Source organism: Mesoplodon bidens (genome assembly GCF_964165515.1).
Source record: "Mesoplodon bidens genome assembly, chromosome: 15".
In the NCBI taxonomy this organism is placed as follows: Eukaryota; Metazoa; Chordata; class Mammalia; order Artiodactyla; family Ziphiidae; genus Mesoplodon; species Mesoplodon bidens.
In genome coordinates, this window is record NC_138171.1 from 64219611 (window position 1) to 64242822 (window position 23212).

General features: G+C 46.5%; 2 protein-coding genes across 4 annotated transcripts; one reads left to right on the forward strand and one right to left on the reverse strand.

The window, feature by feature from the left end:
• Positions 1 to 2138: 2138 nt before the first annotated feature.
• TIGD7 (tigger transposable element derived 7) lies at positions 2139 to 3785 on the forward strand (the record flags this gene model as incomplete). Its single annotated transcript, XM_081255170.1, has 1 exon — positions 2139 to 3785. The coding sequence occupies one exon, from the start codon at positions 2139 to 2141 to the stop codon at positions 3783 to 3785; it is 1647 nt and encodes a 548-aa protein (XP_081111296.1).
• A 6244-nt stretch (positions 3786 to 10029) lies between these two features.
• Positions 10030 to 17003, reverse strand: ZNF263 (zinc finger protein 263). 3 transcript variants are annotated; one of them, XM_081257026.1, is made up of 6 exons: positions 16202 to 17003; positions 15147 to 15327; positions 14625 to 14659; positions 14234 to 14360; positions 12566 to 12682; positions 10030 to 12051 (listed from the first exon to the last, which is right to left on the reverse strand). In XM_081257026.1, the coding sequence occupies exons 1-6, from the start codon at positions 16586 to 16588 to the stop codon at positions 10883 to 10885; spliced, it is 2016 nt and encodes a 671-aa protein (XP_081113152.1). In that variant the 5' UTR covers positions 16589 to 17003; the 3' UTR covers positions 10030 to 10882. The 3 variants fall into 3 exon arrangements, with proteins under 3 accessions (XP_081113152.1, XP_081113151.1, XP_081113153.1); XM_081257025.1 differs by having other exon boundaries at positions 14625 to 14698; XM_081257027.1 differs by lacking the exons at positions 14625 to 14659; positions 15147 to 15327 and having other exon boundaries at positions 16202 to 17000.
• Between the last annotated feature and the right edge of the window lie 6209 nt (positions 17004 to 23212).

The window sequence follows — 23212 nt, forward strand, 5'->3', positions numbered from 1 at the left end:
ATTCATAACGTAGGTAGGGAGCTGGTTAGTGAACAAGGGGAGAAGAAAGTGGGAAAAGAGACCCTATGAAAGGAAGAAGAGGAAGCAAGGCACAAAATGGTGAATTGTGAATGAGGGTCACTGATGATTGTCATCATTTAAAGTTTGGTGCCATAGTTCCTTACCCTTGCTGTGGAGCCCACAAAAGTCCCGAGTCTTTCCTTTTGATTTCACCTTTCCCTGACTGGGCACAGTTTGAGAAATAATGAATGTCCAGCTGGAAAGCAATGAAAGTAAACACATGCAGTTTATTTTGAGATACCACACAACTGCCATAGTGGGCTGAATGGTTTTGCTGGGTGACTGGCTGCTTTAATGGTGCTGCTACTGGCTAACAAACACTTTCTTTTTCCTTTTTCCATTTATAATAGTAATTGCCTTAGTTAGAGCTGCCTCTTTTAGAAGGTTGCTTGATCCTAGGCTGTCATTGGCTCCATACCTTATTAACTATCATACTTTCATGATCCTCTTAGTACTCTGTAAAGCAGCTGACATTTCTTACAACAAATGTTAGAGGAAAACTAATGGTCTGGACCCTTCTGGGTTTCTAGGTGAGAGGGTTTTGAGAATTCTGTGTAGTTGAGAAATGAATGAAAGTCAGTTGGGCTCTGCCCTAAAGGAGAGGAAAAATAACAGAAATACCATTTTTTTCATTTCTCTGACATACTTTCTTTCTTCATAGCACCTGGAATGGATAAAAGTGGCAGTTTTTATTACTTCCCATGAGGTTGTGTATCTGGAATAAGAACCATGAAATTAATCTAGAGTAGGACATTTCTACAGACATGGAATGGCACTGGGTGGCACCAGGAGGACTTGAAAGGAATATTTGAGGGCGCAGAGCTATAGAAGAGTTTGCCAACAGAAGGACTTATGGGAAACAAGTGATCAGAATCACCAACAGAGAAACCTTTAAAATTTCTTCAAGCAATGGAAAAATTGAGTCTTAGGTCAAATAAGTAAAATCTATAATGAAGAGAAATCAGATAAAGTCTCAAATATAAAAAGTATGTTACTTAACACTAAGTGTAAATTTAGGAAAACAATCACAAGGACAGATCTTTTAAATACTTTTTTAACTACTGTAAAATTTTTATAAAACTTTTGGACTCATCTCTAAGAATTGCCATGATTCTGAAACTTGATAATATCCCAAATATGGAACAGTTCAGTGGAAACTAACACTTGAGAATACACCAGATGTACACAAGGAAGAAGACCTGAGAGTAGAAAAGTACCAGTAACAAATACATTATTTATATACTTACAGATTACCTTGGTAAACATAAGAAACACTCAAGTTAAAGCTTAGTCTTTGAGAATGCTGTATTGAATGCAGTAAAAGTTGGATTTCATTCGTATGGACAACAGAACCTACTTTCTTCTTCACCGAAAGATACAACTATTCCCAAATTCCAACTCTCTAGACATCCCACTGTCAGGGTAGCTTGGAGTATTTATCCAAGTGGATGGACTGCTGCCCAGTGAACATTACATGCAGAGCAATATGAGCACCATTTTCCTTTCTGGCACTGAGGTAAAATCAGCTTGCTTTGGAAGAGGAGAAGCCACGCTGCATCTCTGTTACACAATATTATTCTGTCCTTGCCTTTAAGGCTTTCACACTCCCTTGTGAAGCACCACTTTTTATTGAGATTTATCTTACCTGAGTGTCCCTCTTGTGAGCACATCTCACCTCCTCTCTTCCTTTTGTGTCTTTTCCTGTATTCAGTTAGGGAGAGTATGCAGGTATTCCTGTTATTCCTGACTGGTGCTGCTGCATCTGTCAAGGGAGAGAAGAAAAAGCGTTCAGAAGGGGGGTTCTGAAGACTGACCATCTGTGTCTTGCAGGGGCAACAACTAGACCGGACCTTGCAGTGGCAATTTTCTGAGTTCAGACCTTTACCTCTAGACTAGCACTTCAATCATGAGCCCTAATCCTTTTTAGCCCATTACTCTTCAGTATAAATTCCTATGCCTTCTGGGGGGCGTTGTGCTAGTTGGGGGGATGGGGAGTTGTTTCATTTTTAATTTTTTTTTCCAATTCAGTAATGCTTTTTCCTTTTTACCCCTGTTGATTGCCTGAAACCAAATTCAGTATGAATAAGAGAGGGAAATATACAACACTGAATTTGGAGGAGAAAATGAAGGTTCTAAGTAGGATTGAAGCGGGACGATCTCTTAAAAGTGTAATGGATGAATTTGGAATCAGTAAATCAACATTTTATGACATTAAAAAGAACAAGAAATTGATTTTGGACTTTGTACTGAAGCAGGACATGCCATTAGTAGGGGCCGAGAAGAGAAAGAGAACAACAGGAGCCAAATATGGTGACGTGGATGATGCAGTCTACATGTGGTACCAACAGAAGCGCTCAGCTGGTGTCCCTGTGAGAGGCGTGGAGCTTCAGGCTGCTGCCGAGAGATTTGCACAGTGTTTTGGGCGAACAGACTTCAAAGCTAGCACGGGTTGGCTTTTTAGATTTCGAAATAGGCATGCAATTGGGAACCGAAAAGTATATGGGGAACAAGTCCTACGTTCAGCTTCAGAAAATGTTGAGCTGTTTCGACAAAAACTGTCCATGCTTATCAAAGAGGAGAAACTGTGTCTTGCTCAGCTGTACAGTGGGGATGAGACTGACCTCTTTTGGAAGTCAATGCCAGAAAATACTCAGGCAAGCAGAAAAGATATCTGCCTGCCAGGGAGGAAAATAAACAAAGAACAATTGTCTGCTCTTTTATGTGCAAATGCAGATGGTACTCATAAGTTAAAGTCAATCATTATTGGAAAATCAAAGCTGCCCAGAAGTGTAAAAGAGGACACATGTACATTACCTGTGATATACAAACCTAGTAAAGATGTTTGGTTCACCAGAGAATCGTTTTCAGAATGGTTTTTTCAAAACTTTGTTCCTGAAGTCAAGCACTTTCAAGTTAATGTTCTAAGATTCCATGAGGAGGATGTCAGGGCCTTGTTACTTCTGGACAATTCTCCAGTTCACCCTTCCACTGAATCACTAACCAGTGAGGATGGTCGAATAAAATGCATGTTCTTTCCCCATGACACTTCAACCTTGATTCAGCCAATGAATCAGGGTGTGATCTTGAGCTGCAAACGACTTTACAGGTGGAAGCAACTTGAGGAGAGTCTTGTAATTTTTGAAGAAAGTGATGATGAGCAAGATAAAGGAGAAAAAGGAGTTTCCAAGATTAAAATCTACAACATAAAAAGTGCAATTTTTAACTGGGCAAAGAGTTGGGATGAAGTAAAACAAATAACCATAGCAAATGCGTGGGAAAATCTTCTTCACAAAAAGGAACCTGAATATGATCTTCAAGGCTTAGAAGATGGGGATTATAGAGAAATTCTTGAGAAATGTGGGGAGTTGGAAACCAACCTGGATGACGACAGGGTGTGGTTAAATGGGGATGAAGAAAAGGGCAGCCCCCCGCAAACAAAAGGTGGAATTACAAAGGAAGTTGTACAAAAAGCGGGAGCTGAGGAGCAGACTGCTGAATTTAAGTTATCTGCTGTAAGAAAGAGTTTGGACTACCTTCTTGACTTTGTTGATGCAACACCTGAGTTTCAAAGGTTCCATTTTACACTGAAAGAGATGCAACAAGACATAATCAAGAAGCAGTTCCAGAGTAGAATCCATTCTAGAATTGGTAGCTTTTCGAAACGTAGGCCTCATAATATTAAGGATTCCTTCAATATGCCTTCAACTTCTGGTTGTAGTAATTAGATATTGTGTTTAAAGATTTCTGCAGTTACGTAATGATACATGAATTAGACTTGTTGTGAACTGTCATTGTTTTTATCAACTGACCTCACTTTGCACAGCAATGCCCGTTTATATTATTTATAAAACACACGATTTGAAAGTAATAAATTTGGGGCTTTTTGATGTATAAATATGTTCATTAATCTATATTTTTTTCTATTTTAGACAAGGACTTGAATAATGAGGAACTATTGTCCCAGATTATCTAAGGTGAAATGGATGTGGGGAAAGCATTAAAGTCTAAATGTATTCACAGCATATAACAAAGAAGCTATATATATGCTGACTAGTTATTTAAGAAGATAAGGGCAGACTTGGTTTTCAATTTAAGGTATGACATACTCTGCTCTTGTAAATGAGTTACCACCTGTTTAGTGTTTGTTTTCTTCTTATTGTGGAAGTGACATATGCTGATTATAAAAAAGATACATAAAAAAGATAAAAAGCACCCGAATTCTGTCAACTGATGATAGGCTCCCTTAACACTTTGGTATATTTCATGTATTTTTAAAAATAGGTAAGTTACATTGTAAATACAATTTTATATCTTATTGTCTTAACATTTTTGTTACTTATAAAATTAGCATTTGTGAACTACAATGAGGTATCACCTCACACTGGTCAGAATGGCCAATATCAAAAAATCTACAAACAATAAATGCTGGAGAGGGTGTGGAGAAAAGGGAACCCTCTTGCACTGTTGGTGGGAATGTAAATTGATACAGCCACTATGGAGAACAGTATGGAGTTTCCTTAAAAAACTAAAAATAGAACTACCATACGACCCAGCAATCCCGCTACTGGGCATATACCCTGAGAAAACCATAATTCAAAAAGAGTCATGTACCACAATGTTCATTGCAGCTCTATTTACAATAGCCAGGACATGGAAGCAACCTAAGTGTCCATCAACAGATGAATGGATAAAGAAGATGTGGCACATATGTACAATGGAATATTACTTAGCCATACAAATTGAGTTATTTGTAGTGAGGTGGATGGACCCAGAGTCTGTCATACAGAGTGAAGTAAGTCAGAAAGAGAAAAACAAATACCGTATGCTAACACATATATATGGAATCAAAAAAAAAAAAAGGTTCTGAAGAACCTAGGGGCAGGACAGGAATAAAGACACAGACGTAGAGGATGGACTTGAGGACACGGGGATGGGGAAGGGTAAGCTGGGATGAAGTGAGAGAGTAACTGACGTACATACACTACCAAATGTAAAATAGATAGCTAGTGGGAAGCAGCTGCATAGCACAGGGAGATCAGCTCGTGCTTTGTGACCACCTAGAGGGGTGGGATAGGGAGGGTGTGAGGGAGACATAAAAGGGAGGAGATATGGGGATATATATGTACAGCTGATTCACTTTGTTATAAAGCAGAAATTAACACACCATTGTGAAGCAATTACACTCCAATAAAGATGTTTAAAAAAAAGAAAAGAAAAAAAAAAAAGCATTTGTGGAGACACCTTTCAAGCCTAGCGTAGAATGGATTATGGAAGAAGTTGAGGGGGAATGTCAGATGATCATACTGGACAGCACTCTACTTCAATGCATTAAACACCTGTTTTCCCCCCAATCGTCATAAAGTCCCAGAATAAATGACTGGCAGTCATACCCTTTTCAAAAGTATTCATTGAGGGAGTTCCCTGGTGGCCCAGTGGTTAGGATTCCAGGTTTTCACTGCCGGTCCGGGGTTCAATCCCTGGTTGGGGAACTGATATTCCGCAAGCTTCGTGGCACAGCAAAAAAAAAAAAAAAAAAGTATTCATTGATTTTGCACATTTCATGTTGCTAGGCACAGAGTGTGGTGTTGGGCGTTTAGAATTACAAAGAAAAGGAATAGGAACAAACCAGCGTTGGATGTGTAAGAGCTAAGATGAGTACAGAGAGGGCTTTGCGAGTGCTTGGGTGGTAGGGGACATATCTGAGCCGGGCAAGTGTGACTTCTGAGCTGGCCTTTACCGTGTGGGGGAAAGAGGGAGAAGGGCAGTCCGGGCAAAGGGGAGCGTCTGCACAGGTTGTTCGGTGTGAGAGTGCATCTCCCCTCGGAAGCGGCAAGATCCCTGGATGGTTGCTGTACGGGCCGCTAGCAGAGAAGAGGAGCAAAGACAAATAAGGGCCAGATTTTCAGTGCCCTTGGAGGTCATCCTAAGATTTTAGACTTCAGGCTGGACCCCCGTAAAGTCCTGTCGGCTCTACGTCCTGAAAGTCTCACCTCGTGTCCACTTCTCCCTCCTCACTGCTCGTTTCCTGGTCCAGGCGGCATCACTCTCTGCACCTGTCTCCTTAGTCTCCCGCTCTGCTTTCTCGTCCTCTCCCATCCGTTCCCCGCCCTGTAGACAGACAGAGCTAACACAAAATTGAAGAGGTGCCTCGCGTGCTTAAGAGCTTTCGTGGGCTTCTAGGCCCGCCCTTCCCCGACCGTGAGACGCCCCTTCCCACTTGCCCACCCCCGCCCAGCTCTGTGCTCGCCGCATGAGCGAACACTAGGGCGGGCCTAGACGCCCGGCCCCGCTGTCGGCCCTGGGTTAGCGCGCGCACCTGCGGACAGGGAAGTTTCGGGGAGTATTGTCGCGCCGCTGGTAACCGCTCGTAACCTCCTGGGCGGAAGGAGAGGGAAACCCTTCGCCGCGCAGCCCGGCCCAACCGCCAGAGTCGTAGCCCGCAGGCGGCGCGAGGCCAGGTCTAGCCGGGGAGGGGCGGGGCCTGCTTGGAGGGTGGGCCTGAGGAGGGGGCGCGCCCCGGCGCAGCCGGGGAGCGCGTGCCCGCGGATCCCCCGGTGCGGTGCGAGCGGAGGTTCCCCGGGACTGCGGGCGGAGGGCGGCCTTGAAGGGAGACGCGGCAGGTGCGTGCGGCCGGGGCGAGGCGGCTGCCGAGCGCCACCACCCCCTAGCCGTTGCTCCTCCCGGGCCGGCTTGGGAGCCGTCCTCCATGGGACCAGCCGGTGGGGCACGCGGGCGGTTCTAGGGGCGCGGCGCCCTGTCCTAGATGACGCCGGAAGCTAAGCTGCGGGACGCGCAGACTCGTTGGCTTTGCCCAAGCCTGAGAAAGGACTCAAGTTTTGGGTTCTGGAAATCATTCCTGAAGATGAGAGCTGCTCGGAGAAACGCAGGCACCTCGCTCTTGTACCAGTGGCTGGGGCAGGATTCCCAAACTTAACCTGGACCCCCTGCCAAGAGAACGAGAAATCCCCTCAAGAGTAGCTTCACCCTCTGAGTGGGGAACCACACCCAGGATTTAGAACGTTTTCCTGCCTAGAGGGAAAGTGGGGATGGAGAGGCAAACACAATTCCTCGTTATGTCCAAAACACACCCTAGGATTTCAGAAACTTCTTAGTATTTTCTTTTCCCATCCTTTCTGCCTGAAGAAATCTCACTATCTCCCTGAAGCAGCTTTGGATCCTGGTGAGTCACCAGTTTTGATTTCTTAACAGAAGCTTCTGGGACATTCAAGGTGTCTCAGTGATGAATTGAGGACATTAACTGGAACGTTTGTCAGAATTGGGGCGGGGGCTGTGCCATTTTTCATTAACCATTTTGTCATTGTTGAATTCACCTAGACCATTACCTCTGCCTCCTAACTGCATTATTGAGACCTGTAAGTTCTTTCATTACTGCAGTAAAAATTCTTAAAGTGTTTTCTGATAACTTTCCCTGGAAAAAAACTAAACAACTTGGTACTGTTTTAACACTTCCTCTGGTCTCTGGTGTTAGGGGGCTTTGTCCCCATTGATGTCGGGCCTGCTGCTTTTAGTCTGCCTCTGCCAGGCTTCTGCTTACATGTGGTACTGATTCTCCACCCAGGAGCCTTTCTGCTGGTCTCATGTGCTACCTTTGCTACAAGGGTATGTGGCTATTGCTCAGGGTCAGTCCACATCTCCCAGTTCTCCTTTGTACCCATTTGGACTGAAGGGGCAGGGGTCTTTATTGCCCCCAGCATTAGTCTCCCTTTGACGAAAAAGCCTGTTGGAATCTGTTCTGGTTTCTTTTTCAAGAGGACTAGTGGGGTAAAAATAATAATGTAAAACGTATGTGTGTAGTGTAAAAGTATATATACTTGGCCCTCCCTTGCAGTGCCTTCATGGAACCCTTTAGTAAGGGCCTCTGACCCACTTTCTGAAATATGACTATAACGATGAAGTCATCAATCCTGACTGTCAATAGCAGACTGCTCCCCAGAATTCCTGCCAGCGTGGTTTTATTTATTTATTTACTTTTTGGTTGTGTCACATGGCTTGTGGGATCTTAGTTCCCCAACCAAGGACTGGACCCAGGCCAACTTGCCAGTGAAAGCGCCGAGTCCTAACCACTGGACCACCAGGGAATTCCCCAGCATGGTCTTACATTGCTCTTACTACCAGGTACTTAAGAAGGCATGGTGGTGTGCTGAATTGGGCGATTGGGACTGACGTGTATACACTGATGTGTATAAAACTGATGACTAGTAAGAACCTGCAGTATAAACAATCAAACAAACAAAAAACTAAAAAAAAAAAAAGGCAATTTGCCAGTTTTATCTACCCACAGGTGGCACAAATAGGTATTTTCTATGTGCCAGGCTCTGTGCTAAGTGTTTTACATGCAATATTTTGTGACATCACCTCATGAAAACAAGGCCAAGAAGAGCTCTGCATGTTAAGTTTGTTAGAAGGGGAGTTAGACTGGGGATTGGGTGAAGTCTACTATTGGAAAGCCTTCTTAGTGCCAGGAGTGAACACCTGGGGGTCCTCTTGCTCTGGCTCAAACTGTAGTACTCCAAGTAGGAGCAATGCCAGTTAGACCACATCCTAAGATCTGTATGGATGGTATTATGGGGGATGAGGGATAAGGATCTGAAGGAGAGGGGTGCTTTCTATTCTCATGAGGTTTACAATCCACATAAGTTGCCATCTTAACCAGAGTGCTTACTAACGTCAACTGTACACCACCCACCCACTTCATGGCATCGGCAGCCACAGCGGCCCTGTCCTGCTCCTACCACTGTCCATTCCACATTAATCTCTTTCAAATCCTCACCTCCCTTCCCTGACCCCCAAGCCCCGCACTACCACTGCCCTCTTGAGGGTAAGAGAATGGTACAGAAATGAGAAACAGATATAAGCAAGGGTGGGGGGCACGCAGGGTTATTTCCTTTACTTAAAAGTGCTATATTTAATAGCCTGTTGCCAATGGAATGTTTCATCTTTTTGTCCCAAAGAACAGCTAGTTAGATATTTTCCTCCAGGGCCAAATCCTGAGATGTTTTCCTAGCATCAGAATTTCCACTCCTAGAATTCTCCCTGGTATTCTACCTCTTTTCCATAGAAACACACTCCTAGAATTCCTATTCCTGATTTCCCATTCTGAAATGTAATGCTGTCCCCTAATAATTTTGCCCTCTCCTATATCTCCCTCCACTAATGGGCAATAACACAGTTATATCAGAACCATCTTTTCCTGGGAATCATTTGCTCGACCAAAATAACTTGTCTTTGACGAGCCAGATCTTCCTTTACCTACTTTGCAAGAAAGTAAACATTCTAAACAATCAAAAGACAATGTTCAGGGCTTCCCTGGTGGCGCAGTGGTTAAGAATTCGCCTGCCAACGCAGGGGACACGGGTTCCAGCCCTGGTCCAGGAAGATCCCACATGCCGCGGAGCAACTAAGCCCATGTGCCACAACCAGAGACTGCGCTCTAGAGCCTGCGAGCCACAACTGCTGAGCCTGCGTGCCACAGCTACTGAAGCCCGCACGCCTAGAGCCCATGCTCCACAACAAGAGAAGCCACCGCAGTGAGAAGCCAGTGCACTGCAATGAAGGGTAGCCCCCGCTTGCCTCAACTAGAGAAAGCCCGTGCGCAGCCATGAAAACCCAACGCAGCCAAAAATAATAATTTTTTAAATTAAAAAAAAAGACAATGTTCACAGCTATACACCATAGAAGGAAAAAAAAACCTTCTAGAACACCCTTATGACATCACCCCAAGCAGCCACTGGACTTGACCCTTTGTTACCACATAGCAGTCCCAGCCTGGAGCCAGCCAGGGCCACGCTCCCTCCCTCAGCCTGTCTGTTGTCACCTTTGTCAGAACCCTCCTTAACAACCAAGTAAGACCACAAAGAGAAAGCCAGGTCCTCAACCCAAAGCAGGTGGAAGACCGATCAACACTGGAGGCCAAGTCAAAGGCCCTCAATGATGAGTCACACACTCATGTTTCCTGAAGATATTTATTACCATCCAAACATATTTTCAACAGGGAAAGGCATGATTCCTAATTTCCCCAGGATCCACGTTTTCAAAGTTTCCCAGGGAACCCATCTTTCATGGAACCCTCTGAGGACTTGATCTCTGCAAAGGGTAAGCTAATTAAGACCCCAGTTTCCTCTGCCAATTCCTGGGCTGACCTGCAAATTCCATCTTACTATTTCCCTTAGGTCTCTGGTTCCTTTTTGTTTGAGGTGACAATTACATGCATGACCTGCCAATGAGCCCTACCGTCAGGCCACTGAGGGCACTGTGGTGGCTGCCCGGGATTGCTTGTGGCTTCTCAGCCAGGCCTTCAGAAGAGCTGCAACTCACCACCAGTCTTTCGGTGCCTCCAGCTGGTCTCCCAGGAGACCTGGCCCCTCTTCTTTGGTCTCCAGGGCCTCAGGAGCCCAAAAGCTCCTGATGAATGTCCCAAGTGAGGAAGCAATACCAGGAAGTCTGTGGATTCCCAAAGTTGTTGGGATACACACTGGACACAGTAAGGGACCCAAGTCTCAAGTTGGCTAAATATGCTGAGGGGGTAGGTGTGCCCTGAGACTGGAAGAACTTCAGAGGGGATTCCACCCTGAGAGGGTCACTTCAAAGACTTGCCATCCTCACTAGTTCCAACAGAATTCCTTTTGTTTTATGCTAATCCTTTGCTGCCTCTGCACCTCCCTCACAACTACCCTCCCCTGGTTCCTCTTTGGAGTAATTACCTTAAAGATGCAGATCATGCTGGGTAAGGAATACCAGCTCTTAACAAGAGGCCCCTCTGAATATGCCACCTTATCTGGGCCCCAAAGAAATCCCATTGTTTCTATCCAGTGTGAGTTCTCTGATGACTCATAAGGCGTGAACTCCGAGAAAAGCTTTCTCCACATTCAGAACATTTATAGGGTCTCTCTCCTGTATGGGTTCTCAGATGACGAATCCGATTGGAGCTGTGAGAGAAACTGTCTCCACACTCATGACAGGTATAGGGTTTCTCTCCCGTGTGAATTCTCTGGTGTCTGATTAAGTTGGATCTATGAGAGAAGTTTTCCCCACAGAGGGTACATTTATATGGTTTCTCTCCTGTGTGTGTTCTCTGGTGTCTGGTGAGGTGCATGCCCTGCCGGAAGCTCTTCCCACAAGTTAAACACTGAAAGAGTTTCTTCTCTGCCTTGTGGGTCCCATGATTGGCAAGAAAGAGGGTGCCGTCACTCACTGCTTCCCCACACTCAGAGAAGGGGTACAGCCTCTCTTTCTCGTGAGTTCTTTCGTGAATGGCAAGGTGAGAGCTGCGAGAGAAACTTTTCCCACACTCAGAACACTTATAAGGTCTCTCTCCTGTGTGAATTCTCTGGTGCCTAAGGAGGTTGGAACTGTGAGCAAAGATCTCCCCGCACTCAGGGCACTTGTAGGGCTTTTCACCTGTGTGCGTTCTCTGGTGCCTGTGGAGGTTGGAGTTGCAAGAGAAGCTCTTTCCACACTCATTACATTGATAGGGCTTTTCACCTGTGTGGGTACGCTGATGCCGAGTCAGGTGGGTATTCTGACTGAAGCTTTTTCCACACTCGAGGCACTTATGGGGCTCCTCTCCCAAGTGTGCTCTGTGTAGTGACAAAAAGTGTGGATGCCCACCAAAGATTTCAGCGCACTCCACACCCATACACAGTCTTTCTGCTGCATGTATTCTCTGGTGCCTAATCAGGTTCGAATTGTTAGAGAAATTTTTGCCACACAAGGGACATAAATGGAGCTTCTTCGGCTGCAGTTCCTTTGGCCGCCCCAGTTCTCTGCAACTTGTGGCCCCCACTAAGGACTGCTCCATCCGAACCTCTGGGGGAGGCTCCCAATGCTCTTCTGCCCTGTCACGAGGCCTTCCCTGCTCAGGACTCCAGGGTACCTCCCCTCCGGCCTGGCCAGGCAGCAGCACCCGAGGGTGGATGCTCTCAGGGCAAACGGACTGAGCACTTTCTTCCAGATTGTCAAATTTCTCTTCCCCTGGAAGATTGAGAGAAACCAGACCCGTGTTATTTCTACACCAGAGAAAAGGAAATCCCATGTGTGCTACTGCCTGTAGGTCAGAAGTCCAGAAGGGCTGGCTCTACCTCAGTTTCCCATCTTCCCCATATAGGTAAAGCACCATAGACAGGCATCCACATAAGAGGTGGGGCCATCACTCAGGAATCAGAGCTCAAACCAGTCTTGAATTCCCTTGTAGGGGCCCCGACCTCCCTCTCCAAATGAGCCTCTGGCTTCTGCCCTTGGGGAATGGGTGAGATGGAGCAGGACTGGGACTAGGGTGGGCAAATGAGCCCAGGAGTGAATGCCTCCTTACACTTTGCACCCTGGGTACCTCGCATGCCATCACTGGGATGGAAGTGGGCAGTGGGGACACTGGAAGAATGTACCTCCCTGGCAGTGGTGATGGGCTAGCCTTACACCAAGACCCTCAAATGCCTCATTCCCAACAGCAGGAGGCTAGCTGCGCAGGCTGCTCAACTGCGTTTCTTACCTGGAGCTGGGCTTCTGGGGCTCAGGCCCTCCTTGCAAGTCTGGACACTGGGATCCCAGGGCTTTCCTTCTTGTTCCACCTGGGTGCTCAGGGCCTCCTGACTGGGAACCTGAGACTCTGTTCACAATGAAAGAAAAGGATTTCTATGTCACCATTTTCCTCTACCAGGCAGGGCAAACAAAGATAGTCTTGTTCCCTGCCTTCAGTGAATGGATACAGAAATCTGACAGCAATTACTTGGGACATACACTAAACTCTTCCCACTGGTTACCCCTAGAGAAAGAAACTGGAGGAAGGAGACTGTGGCTTTTTCTTTTTACACTTTTGTAGTACTTGGGATTTTTTGCAATGAGAATGTAAAACTTCTGTAATTAAAACAACAATCAAACAAACAAACATGGTCAGGGTGGTCAGTTCCTTGAGGAATCAGTTTAATACTGTGAAAGAGCCTTGACTCTTATGGATACATATAAAATAGAACTAAGTTTGACTGGGCAACTCCAGAAGGAGAAAATGTAATATGATGGACAATCAGAAAAGGACCTGGGACTCTGAGAGGACCCTGAGATTAGAACCCAAAAGTGCCACCCTGTGCTACGCTCACTCCAACTCCAGCAAACACGGACTTTAAAAAGTTTAGTTTCAAGAACTTGTGACCCGAACTCTTCCTATTTAGCACTCGCTGAAACAGCTGTGCTCAACTTAGGGCACCAAGCCACAGCACAGTGACAGAAAACCTGGAGAAGGCCCCCGTGAAGGCAACCGAACCCAGCAGTGATCCCCTTGCAAAATTAGTGCAAGTGACATGATAGCTGTGCTTCTCTTTACGAAAACCTCATGTTTGAAAACAAAGTGCAGTGTGACTCTACCAGGTGTGCATCAATATAGCTATAATGGTAACATACACAATCCTGTTTTATGTTGTTTTTTAAGACTCCCCCCAACTTTTTATTATGAGAATTTTCATACATGCAGAAAAATGAAGGAATTATACAACACCCACACACTCTCCACCTAAATCCAACTATCAGTTTTTGGTCATATTTCACAGACCTCATTTTTAATCTCTGCATAATAGTTCAACACATAGATGCATCTTAATTTATATCTAACTTACTCAGACTCTGTTTTAGATATATATCATTTCCAACTTTCCACAAAGCCTTCCCCCTTCCTGAATTCTTAAGGACTGGGACAGCCACTGAGCTGGAATGTTGATGCCAGTGCCCCTGAAATTTGTGCCTCTGGGGAAGAGCCCAGAAATACTAATGGAGCATAGAAAACATAAGTGAGGTCAGAAGAATAAGCATTTTGAACTTGCAAGGCATCAAGAACTTAGAGCCCTAAAGCATCCTGTGATCTGTGTGTGAGGGGTGGGAAGTGGGGCTGGGGTGGCGGGAGGGGGTGAGCACCATTGGATTTGACTTGTTCTGCCTTAGGAAGTTCATTATGGCTCAGACTCCCTGCCCTCAGCCCTGGCAGCTGGGGCCCTTAAGTGTGCCAACTGTGGCACCTGGCAAATATTTAAGTGATCTTAGTCCAAGGGACTTTAGACAAAGGCAGGTCGTCTGGCTGAACTCAGAACTTACACCCGGGAGGTGAGCACCTAAGGGACAGGACCCTGGTCAGAAAGGGCTCAGCCTTCATCCCTGGAAAAGAAGTCCTTACCCAGTGAGTCCACATTCTCATAACTCTCCTGCACCGTGTCCTGGGAGAGGGCCCTCTTACTAGGATGCTGATGCCCCCACTCCTCCTGGGAGATGTACATAGCCACGTCCTCTAAGCTCTCAGGCAACTGAAACAGCACAAGATCGCCTTTAGGCCCTGAGGCACCAAGAACAATTCAAGCAGAGTCATGGGTTAAAGGGGCAAAACCCAGGTGTGCTGAGGACACATTTCATGGGGAAGAAGGGGTAGGCCTACAAGTGAGGTGTGGAGGACAAATAAAGAAGGTGGGGAAGATGCATGTGGTGAGGTAAAAAGGATCCTCTCCAAGTGGCAAAAGGACCCCACCCCAACAAGAGCAACTGCGGGGAGACAATGGGAACTTCCACATCACCTGGGGCCCAGTCAGCTCCTTGTCTTCCATGTTTCCTTCGGGAGGAAAGAGAGAAAGCCAGGGAGCAGATAATGCTGAAGGTGACAGAAATTATGATGAGAACGGCATTCCTAATTCTTGGAAACCCAAGGATTATCACCACACAGTATCCATTCCCCAACACCCAGTCTCTGCTTTGAGGATCGAACACTGAACAAAAGAAGGCAACCGAGGAATAATAAAGCGATATTCAAAACAACAGAGTACCAGCAGTCTTCCCTGCTGGCCCAAGCATTAAAGCCCTCGATCATTCACTGAGCTCTAAATGTCTCCGTTCTGCATACAAAAGGGCTTACTAAGAGATCCCCCTCCCTCCACCCACCCCAAGAGGAATCCAAACCACTTCTAGGTCTTGCACGCCACATCTGGAAACCCTCAGGTCAGAAATGCCCCCTCCTTGGCAGCCATGCTGCATTCTGCTGGTGTCAGGGGCAACCCCAAAGCCCCTCCTCCCTCCCACTTGCCCAGAGAACTGTTCCTCACCCCTCTCCTTTACAGTCTGGGGATCCCTTTTGGGGCTGGGGCCTAGCAGCTCCTGCAGCCTGCGGCCAGGGCTTCGCTCAGTCTCCATTGGCTCCAGCTTGAAGCTCGGTGACTCTCGTGCTGTTTCCAGAGGCAAAGGCTCCTCCAAAAGCACTTCTGTTCCCCGCCCATGGTTTGTCACCTGGGAACCAACCCACATCACTCACCATCACAACAGGGCCCAAAAGGAAGGGAAATTAGTACAGAATTCTGAGGGCAAGCCTTCAACGGAGAACCACTGGCAATCCCTTTGGACCCACCAAGAGAGAAGAATGGTTTACACTAAAACCAAACTTTTCTGACCCCGTGTACACCTGAGAAAATGTGTGTGAGGGGTGGGGGAAGTTCACTTCCAATGCACACCTTCCCCACACAGCTCTTCTGACACACCTCACTCCCTCTCACTTGCCCCCACCTTTTCAAGATGCGTCCGTTCCTGACTACTGGGTAAATTAAACTTGGGTGGCCCTAGGGCAAGTGGCCTCAGAGATTCAGCGCCAGTTTTTTAAGTCCACTATTAACGGCCACCCAGCTTTGTAGAGATTAGACTGCTGACTGTAATATAACAATAGCTAACAGCTATTAAGCACGAACTGTAAACCAGTAGTGTGATCAAAACTACATCCTGCTCTAATGCTCAAAGCAACGCTAGAGAGAGGTATTTTACCATTCTCATTTTACCAAATCTGAGGCCCAAAGAAATTTAGTAACTTGCCCAAAGTCCCAAAGCTAGTACGAAGCAGAGTGAGCGTTTGAACCTAGCGAGCTAACTCCTGGGCTCACACTAATGCAGAGACACTGCCTCCATGTGGAAACAGGGCACTCTTCACTGCTCGCTCTGTCCACTTGGGGAAAATCTGGAGAATGAAAGTTCCTCGCTAAACTACAAAAAGGCTTCTTGCCCACCTAAGGTCTACTCAGGGCAACCAAGTAAATTCGTAGGGGTAACTGGGCCAACGCGATGTCCCAGTCCTCAGGGCCAAACAAACCGCAAACAAAACAGCTCTTTCTCTCACCTGTTGCCTCAGTCTCCCAAGCTCTTTCTGCATATCCTCCACCAGAGTCACCGCTTCCTCGCCGCTCTCCGGATGCAGCTCCTGCACCCTGCTCTGGATCTCCTGGGGCAGGATGGTCAGAAACTGCTCCAGCACCAACACCTCCAGGATCTGCTCCTTGGTACGCATCTCAGGCCGCAGCCACCCATGGCAAAGCTCCTGGAGCCGACTGAGGGCTTCCCGGGGCCCAGCGGCCTCTTGGAAGCGGAACCGTCTGAAGCGCTGATGGGAGGCCTCCGGGCTGGGTCCTGGGTCTGTCGGGGGCAGCTCCTGGCTCCAGGCGCAGTCCTCCTCCAGTTTCACTATCAGGAGCCCTTCCCGGTCCTGGAAGCCCGGACCCGACGCCATCTTCAGGTCCCCACACCGCCTTGGCCCCGAAACCTGCTGCGCCCAGTTAGGAAGGCGCCCTCGGCCCCGCGCAAGGATGGCGGGCGTCCACAAGAGCCGGGGGCCCCGAAGCCCCAAATCCCGGCCGAGAAGCCCGGCTCCAGGGCGGGCGCAGCCGGCTCCGGCGCCTCGGCGTCAGTCGTTTGCGGGCGCCGCCGCACCACCCCCTGGCCCGCCCCCGCCAGGACCGCCCCAGGGCAGGACCTAAGCACCGCGCTTTCCCCCTTGCCGCGGACTCACGCAAGACTCGAAGCTCGGCTCCCACGCCGGAAGTCTCAGAGCGCGTTAGGGGTCAACAACCAACGGCGCCTGCTCCGGACCAACTTCCCGGTCACGTTCCGAGAACTCTAGCGCCCATTGGGTCAGGTCTCGCCACACACTCACCGCTGACCAACCAGGAGAAAAGATTTGCCTGCAGGGGCGGGACGAGCGAAGGGCCAATTGGGGACGAGAGGCGGGGCCATCGGGCGAGCTCCGGGATCTCAGAAACCCCTGGGAGCCGCAATCTGTAGGTCTGTTTGTGGAAATTAAGCCCAAATCGGGTGTGACCGGCGGACTACCAGGGTCAGAATCCCTCGGAAAGCTTACTGAAGTTCAGATCTCCGAGTCACGCGAGATCCTGTGCCTCTGAGTGTCGGGGTGGGGCCCGAAAATCTGAATTGTTAACAAGCTCCTCCACAGACAAGTGGAAAAATTCTTCCCCCACAGACAAATTTGAGAATCGCTGTCCGGGTCAAAATGGATATCAAGGTGGTCCCCACCCGCTGCAGTTGGGCGGAGCTGCAGGAGAGGGTCCACTCGCCCGGGCAGCCTCCGAGGCATTTGAGCCAGGGTCCACTCGACCGCCTGCTCAGCGCCTGGGAGAGGCGGAGAAGAGTGGGCCACGGCCGGGTCAGTGCCGCCGCAGGGCCTGCGGAGAGATGCTGTAGGCAGCGCGGCCCGCGCCTGCGCCCTTGTGGTGCTGGCGCTGCGGGGCCGGGTGCGGAGGCCGTCAGTGGGGAGAGTGGGCTTGTGGCCCGTGGCGCTCTCATGTCCGCCCAGGGTCCGGCTGCAGGCGGCTGGACGTCCCCCAGGGCCGCTGCGGACCCAGCCCGCACCACCGGCTTCCGATTTTAAAATTGCCGGGGGCGTGCCTTTTATTGTGCAGCCCTGAGGGGGCGAGATCCTTGTTCATCTCCCTCCTTGGTCCGCCATGAAATTTCATCGTGAGGGGCCAAGTGGAAGGAAACCCGGAGGGTCGATTCCCTGGACGGCGCAGTCGAGGCTTTGTGCTGGTGAGGGGAGGGCTGCCCAGCTGTGAGACACGGCCCAGGTCGGCCCACCTCCTCCATTCCCGCCAGCGACGGTCAGGCCCATGGTCTCAGGAGATAAAAGGGTCGTGGGGTTGAATCATGACAAACAGTAATCGTTTATTGAGGGCCTGCTTACATGCAACTGGATCCTCACAGCACACAAAATTGTAGGAACGAGACGCTATTATTATCATCCCCATGTTACAGAGTGTCAGTTAAGTCACTTGCCCAGGATCAACTTTAGTCTGTCGCCAAAGCCATGATGGTAAAGGGTGATGTGGGGACGAAGAGGATCAACTTTCAATGACGGGGTGGAGAGAGTCCTGAGTACTGTATTTTTTTTCTTGTTACACTTGTCTACTTAAAAAAAGAAATGCACAACGTGAGAGTTGTGAGTTAAGTTTTATTTGGGACAAAATGAGGACTGCAGCCCAGGAGAGAGCGTACCAGATAGCTCTGAGAAACTGCTCCAAAGAGGCAGGGGGGAAGGTCAGTATATAAATGATTTTGGTGAAGGGGGAGTACATGCAATCAAGCACATAGTTTTTACAGAAGGTTTCTGCTAGTCTCGTGTAGGTTACTGCTAGTCACAAGGAGCAGACGTCACCGTGAAGGATTTTAGTGCTTTTCTAGATATGAGGAGGTACAAGAATTGGGCTCATAAAATTGGCTCCTGAAAATATCTAACTATCTGAAGACCTGTTCTGCCAGTTTTTCCCAGAGCACAGAGTGCCTCATTTCAGCTCTCCACCCTGAACTCCTTTCAAGGGGTGTTGAAAGTCAGCAGCTGCAGCAGCACGATTTAATCTTTGTAGAGGTAGATGGCAAGTGCCAATGGAAAATGCCAATTTGTAGTTGACACCCTCCAGAGAAAAGGTCCACCAGCTGTTGTGGCAAATTCAGACCCAGAGGCCTCACAGCACACAGGCTGGTGCAGGTCCATTTCAGAAAGCCTTGTTGAGACATGTGACTTCAGAGTCCTGTAAGACCATTTTTTTCATGTTTTAGATCTTCATATTTCAGGAGAAAATAGATTCTAACCTAATAACCACCTCTCTGGCATTTACTATGTCATCTCAGATAAGTTATTCAATCTCACTAAGCCTCAAACCTCAGTTCCTTCACCTGTTTTGAGGGGATAATACTATACCCACCTTATAATACTGGGTGAGGATTAACCAGTCTAACATATGTAGGATACTTAGAATCATACCTGGCATTTAGTATGAACTCAATATTAGCTGTTACTAATGCACAGCAAATTCCTGAAGGCTTACCCTATCTCACAGAAAAGCCACTCGGATTATTATTGCAGGATGTGGAGCATGGGAATGTTTGCAAAACTACACATACCTTGAGATGGTAAGAATGAAGGATAAACCAATTTGCTATCTAAGTTCCTTTTGATTTTAGGTTATTAACAGGTACTTAAAGCTAGATAGACTTTCAGAGTTATTCAGAATTACTGATAGTATTCCTCCATTACTTTGAGGCCTATCTATATTCAGGCAGAGAAAATAACTTTTACAGATGGTATTTTATAGTCAAATACCAATTTGACTGGGAGTGGTGTTACAGGCCAGCAGAACTATAGGGGTTCATTTGGGGCAGGAGTTCTTAACCTAGGGTCTAGAAATTCTAGAGCAGCAGTTCTAAGTACAATAGAACTTACTGTGATGGCTGAGCACTTAAAATGCAGCTAGTGTTGCTAAGACCCACTAGGTAGTGGCTACCATCAACACAGTTCTAGAGGGTCACATGGGTGGATCTGGAGATTTTGTGAACCTTTTGATATTGTACACAAAACTGCATGTGTACATGTATTTTCTAGGAAGTGGATCCATGGCTCTCATTAAGTTCTCTAAATGATGAAAAAGATTAAACCCACTACTTTAAGACTGGGTGAAATGTAAGTTAAGGGAAGTAAGTATGCCCTCTAGTAACCACTGTTGATTTCACTTTCTTATACAGTTGACCCTTGAACAATGCAGTGGGGGTTTGGGGCGCTAACCCTCTGCACATTGGAAAATTCATCTGTAACTTTACAGTTGGCCTTCCATATCTGTGGTTCTGCATCCACGGATTCAACCACCATTGGGTTGTGTAGTACTGTAATATGTATTTATTGAAAAATTTCCATGTGTAAGTGGACTCATGCAGTTCAAACCCATGTTGTACAAGTCAACTGTATTTTCTTGTCCTTAGCTATCGGTGGCTCCCTATTATGTAGAAGAAAAAACAATTTTGAATTTCAGATTTAAAAAACCCTACTACTCCTGGTCTTAGTTCTCATGGGTACTAAATTCTGTCTCTAGAGCTACTTTCAGTCCTTACCTGAGCCTTATAGATTCCCTTGCACTCAAGGGGCAGGGTGTAGCTGTCTGTGCCTGGTTTTCAAAATGACATTTGATGAAATCTGCAGCGTTAAGAATTTCACATTTGTGCTCTTTGGGGTAGGAGCAAATAAGCAGCTCTCGTCATTCTGAAATGCTTTTCCTGACTCTCATCTTAGGATATCCTGGCCTCCAGGTTTCTGCCACCCTAAGCCTTTGCTATTTGCCACTCTCCCCAGTTTTGGTTTCTTCCCACTTTACTTGACTACAGTTTTCCTGTGATCTATGGCTTCAGGTTTGCTTTTACCTGTAACACATCACTCTTTGATCCCACAGTTAGCTTTGAAATCCAAACATAAACAAAATAGTGACTTTAAGTGGTATTTCATTTGAAACACATTTTCTTTTTTAAACAATTTTTTAAAGGAATGAACTGTTCTTTTTTAAATTTATTATTTATTTATTTATCTTGGCTGCACTGGGCCTTAGTTATGGCATGTGGAATCTTTAGCTGTGGCATGCATGCAGGATCTAGTTCCCCAACCAGGGATTGAACCCTGGCCCCCTGCACTGGGAGCTTGGATTCTTACCCACTGGACTACCAGGGAAGTCCCGAAAGACATTTTTTTTTAATTGATCTGAAATATATTGCCCTTTCTCCATGAAAATATAAGGCATTTTGATAAAATGTTCTGGAATTTAAATTATCCTTCAGATTAACGTTAAACTAACTTGCTAATGTTGTTTGGTAACGTTAATATTTAAACATTTTCCTCTATTTGGATCTTAAATCACTATTTATCAACTCACATTTTACTGCAGACCAGTAAAGTTTGTTAGATGTGAGGAAGGAGAGGAAGGGACACAGAAAAAGGGTACAAACCATAACTGCTCTCAGTGAGAAAAGGAATGGTAGGACATGGAAGGAAATTGAGCTGGAGAAAATTTTACTAGTTGTTCTTGGATTGCCAGAAACACTGTTAGATAGTTGTTTTGGTTAATTTCAAGATAATCCACTTCTAGACTTCAGCTGAAACATATAAAGACATTTTTTGCTGGTCACCAACCAACCCAGTTCAGATACCAATTTTTATTTGAAAATCTCTTAACTGAAAATAATCCAGGACATAGTTCCAAAACTCCCACTTTTACCTCTCTCTCTTTTCTTGGGACTCAATAAGAGAATGTTTCTCAGCCTTAAAAGAGTCAGAATTTTAGGAAAATTACTTTACATTTTAGTCCTAACTTAGATAATTCTATTATCAAAATATTCAAAAGATAATATAAAGCTAATTTAGTTTATTGACTTTAACACAGAATTCACTGCTCTTCCGTAGACTGGAGGACAATGGCCTTAATTAACCACAAAAGGAGCTTTCTCCTCATTTTAGTTTTGTCCTAATGTGGAAAAACTGCCTGACAGAAGTTCCAGGTGAAATAATCCTAACTGAAAACAGAACTAGATATAGAGAGGCTGTCTGCCCCAGAAATCAGTCTGAATTCAGAAAAACCAGTGGTGACCCAAACTAACATGCCTCCTGTCATGGCCAAGATATCCAGTACCAAAGCTGGCCTGAGCTTCCCTGTGGAGCACAGAGAAGAGTCACGGGTGAAGGAATTGCAGGATTTCAAAGAAATCCCTCCAAAGAAATGAAACAATGATTTGACTTCAGGATAGTTGGGTTTTCAAGGAAAGAAAATTTCTTAATTGGAGCAAAAAGCTTTGGGATCTACTTAAGAGTTTCTATCATCCTGGGCTTCCCTGGTGGCGCAGTTGTTGAGAGTCCGCTTGCCGATGCAGGGTACACGGGTTCGTGCCCCGGTCCAGGAGGATCCCACATGCTGCGGAGCGGCTGGGCCCGTGAGCCATGGCTGTTGAGCCTGCGCGTCCGGAGCCTGTGCTCCACAACGGGAGAGGCCACAACAGTGAGAGGCCCACATACCGCAAAAAAAAAAAAAAAAAAAAAGAGTTTCTATCATCCCATGACTGGTTTAGCACAACTCTTTCCCCCACTCTCTTTCTCCGTGGAATAGTGTGAAATGTTCAACTTCTGTTTCTTCTCTCAGATTCTGAGATCAGAAGAGAAAATGAAGAACCTTCTCCAAAGCAGAAAAAATAACCTGTGAACTCTGCATCCCTTCATTGTTACTTTAGAGGGAGATGCTTCCCATGGTTCTATTTTACAAAAAAAAAAAAAAAAAAGACTAAAAACATTTAGAAAGTCAGAGGAAAATGTTTAAATATTAACATTACCGAAAAATATTAGCAAGTTAGTTTGGTTAACATTAATCCAAAGGAAAGTCAGTGCTAAATCCTCAGACTTAGCAAAGCTTATAGATCATCATAACCGCTCTATAGAGAGAGATCCCTAAGACCTCCAACGTGGAAGAACCTCTCGACATTAGACCTACTGAGCACCAGAGGACTCATTCAGGAGACGAGCCTCACAAATGCCCTGGCTGTGAGAGAAGCTTTCTTCGTTCAGACCTTTATAGATACCGACATCTCCACATAGGAGAGAGACCCCATGAATGCACTATACTTTATGAAAAGCAATTTGACAGTGTGTTTTAAGAATCTTAAAATATTTCTCCTCTTTTATCAATCAGTTCCACATCTGAGAAACAATTCTGAAGGGAAAAAACAAAATAAAACAGAATTGCAGCAATAAAAATAAAGTCCATGGGCCTCCCTGATGGCACAGTGGATATGAATCTGCCTGCCAATGCAGGGGACACAGGTTCGATCCCTGGTCCGGGAAGATCCCACATGCCACGGAGCAACTAAGCCCGTGCGCCACAACTACCAAGCCTGCGCTCTAGAGCCTGCGAGCCACAACTACTGAAGCCCGAGAGCCTAGATCCTGTGCTCCACAACAAGAGAAGCCACTGCAATGAGAAGCCCGTGCACCGCAACGAAGAGTAGCCCCCACTCACCGCAACTAGAGAAAGCTCACGCG

What these genes read in the sequence shown, in the direction of transcription:
- ZNF263 (XM_081257025.1), bottom strand. Translation starts at nt 16,588, where the DNA reads ATGGCGTCGGGTCCGGGCTTCCAGGACCGGGAAGGGCTCCTGATAGTG. An exon ending in AGGAGCTGACTGGGCCCCAG is followed by an intron (nt 14,361 to 14,624) that starts GTGATGTGGAAG and finishes GTGCTGTTTCAG; the next exon opens with TTGCCTGAGAGCTTAGAGGA. An exon ending in TGAGAATGTGGACTCACTGG is followed by an intron (nt 12,683 to 14,233) that starts GTAAGGACTTCT and finishes CATTGTGAACAG; the next exon opens with AGTCTCAGGTTCCCAGTCAG.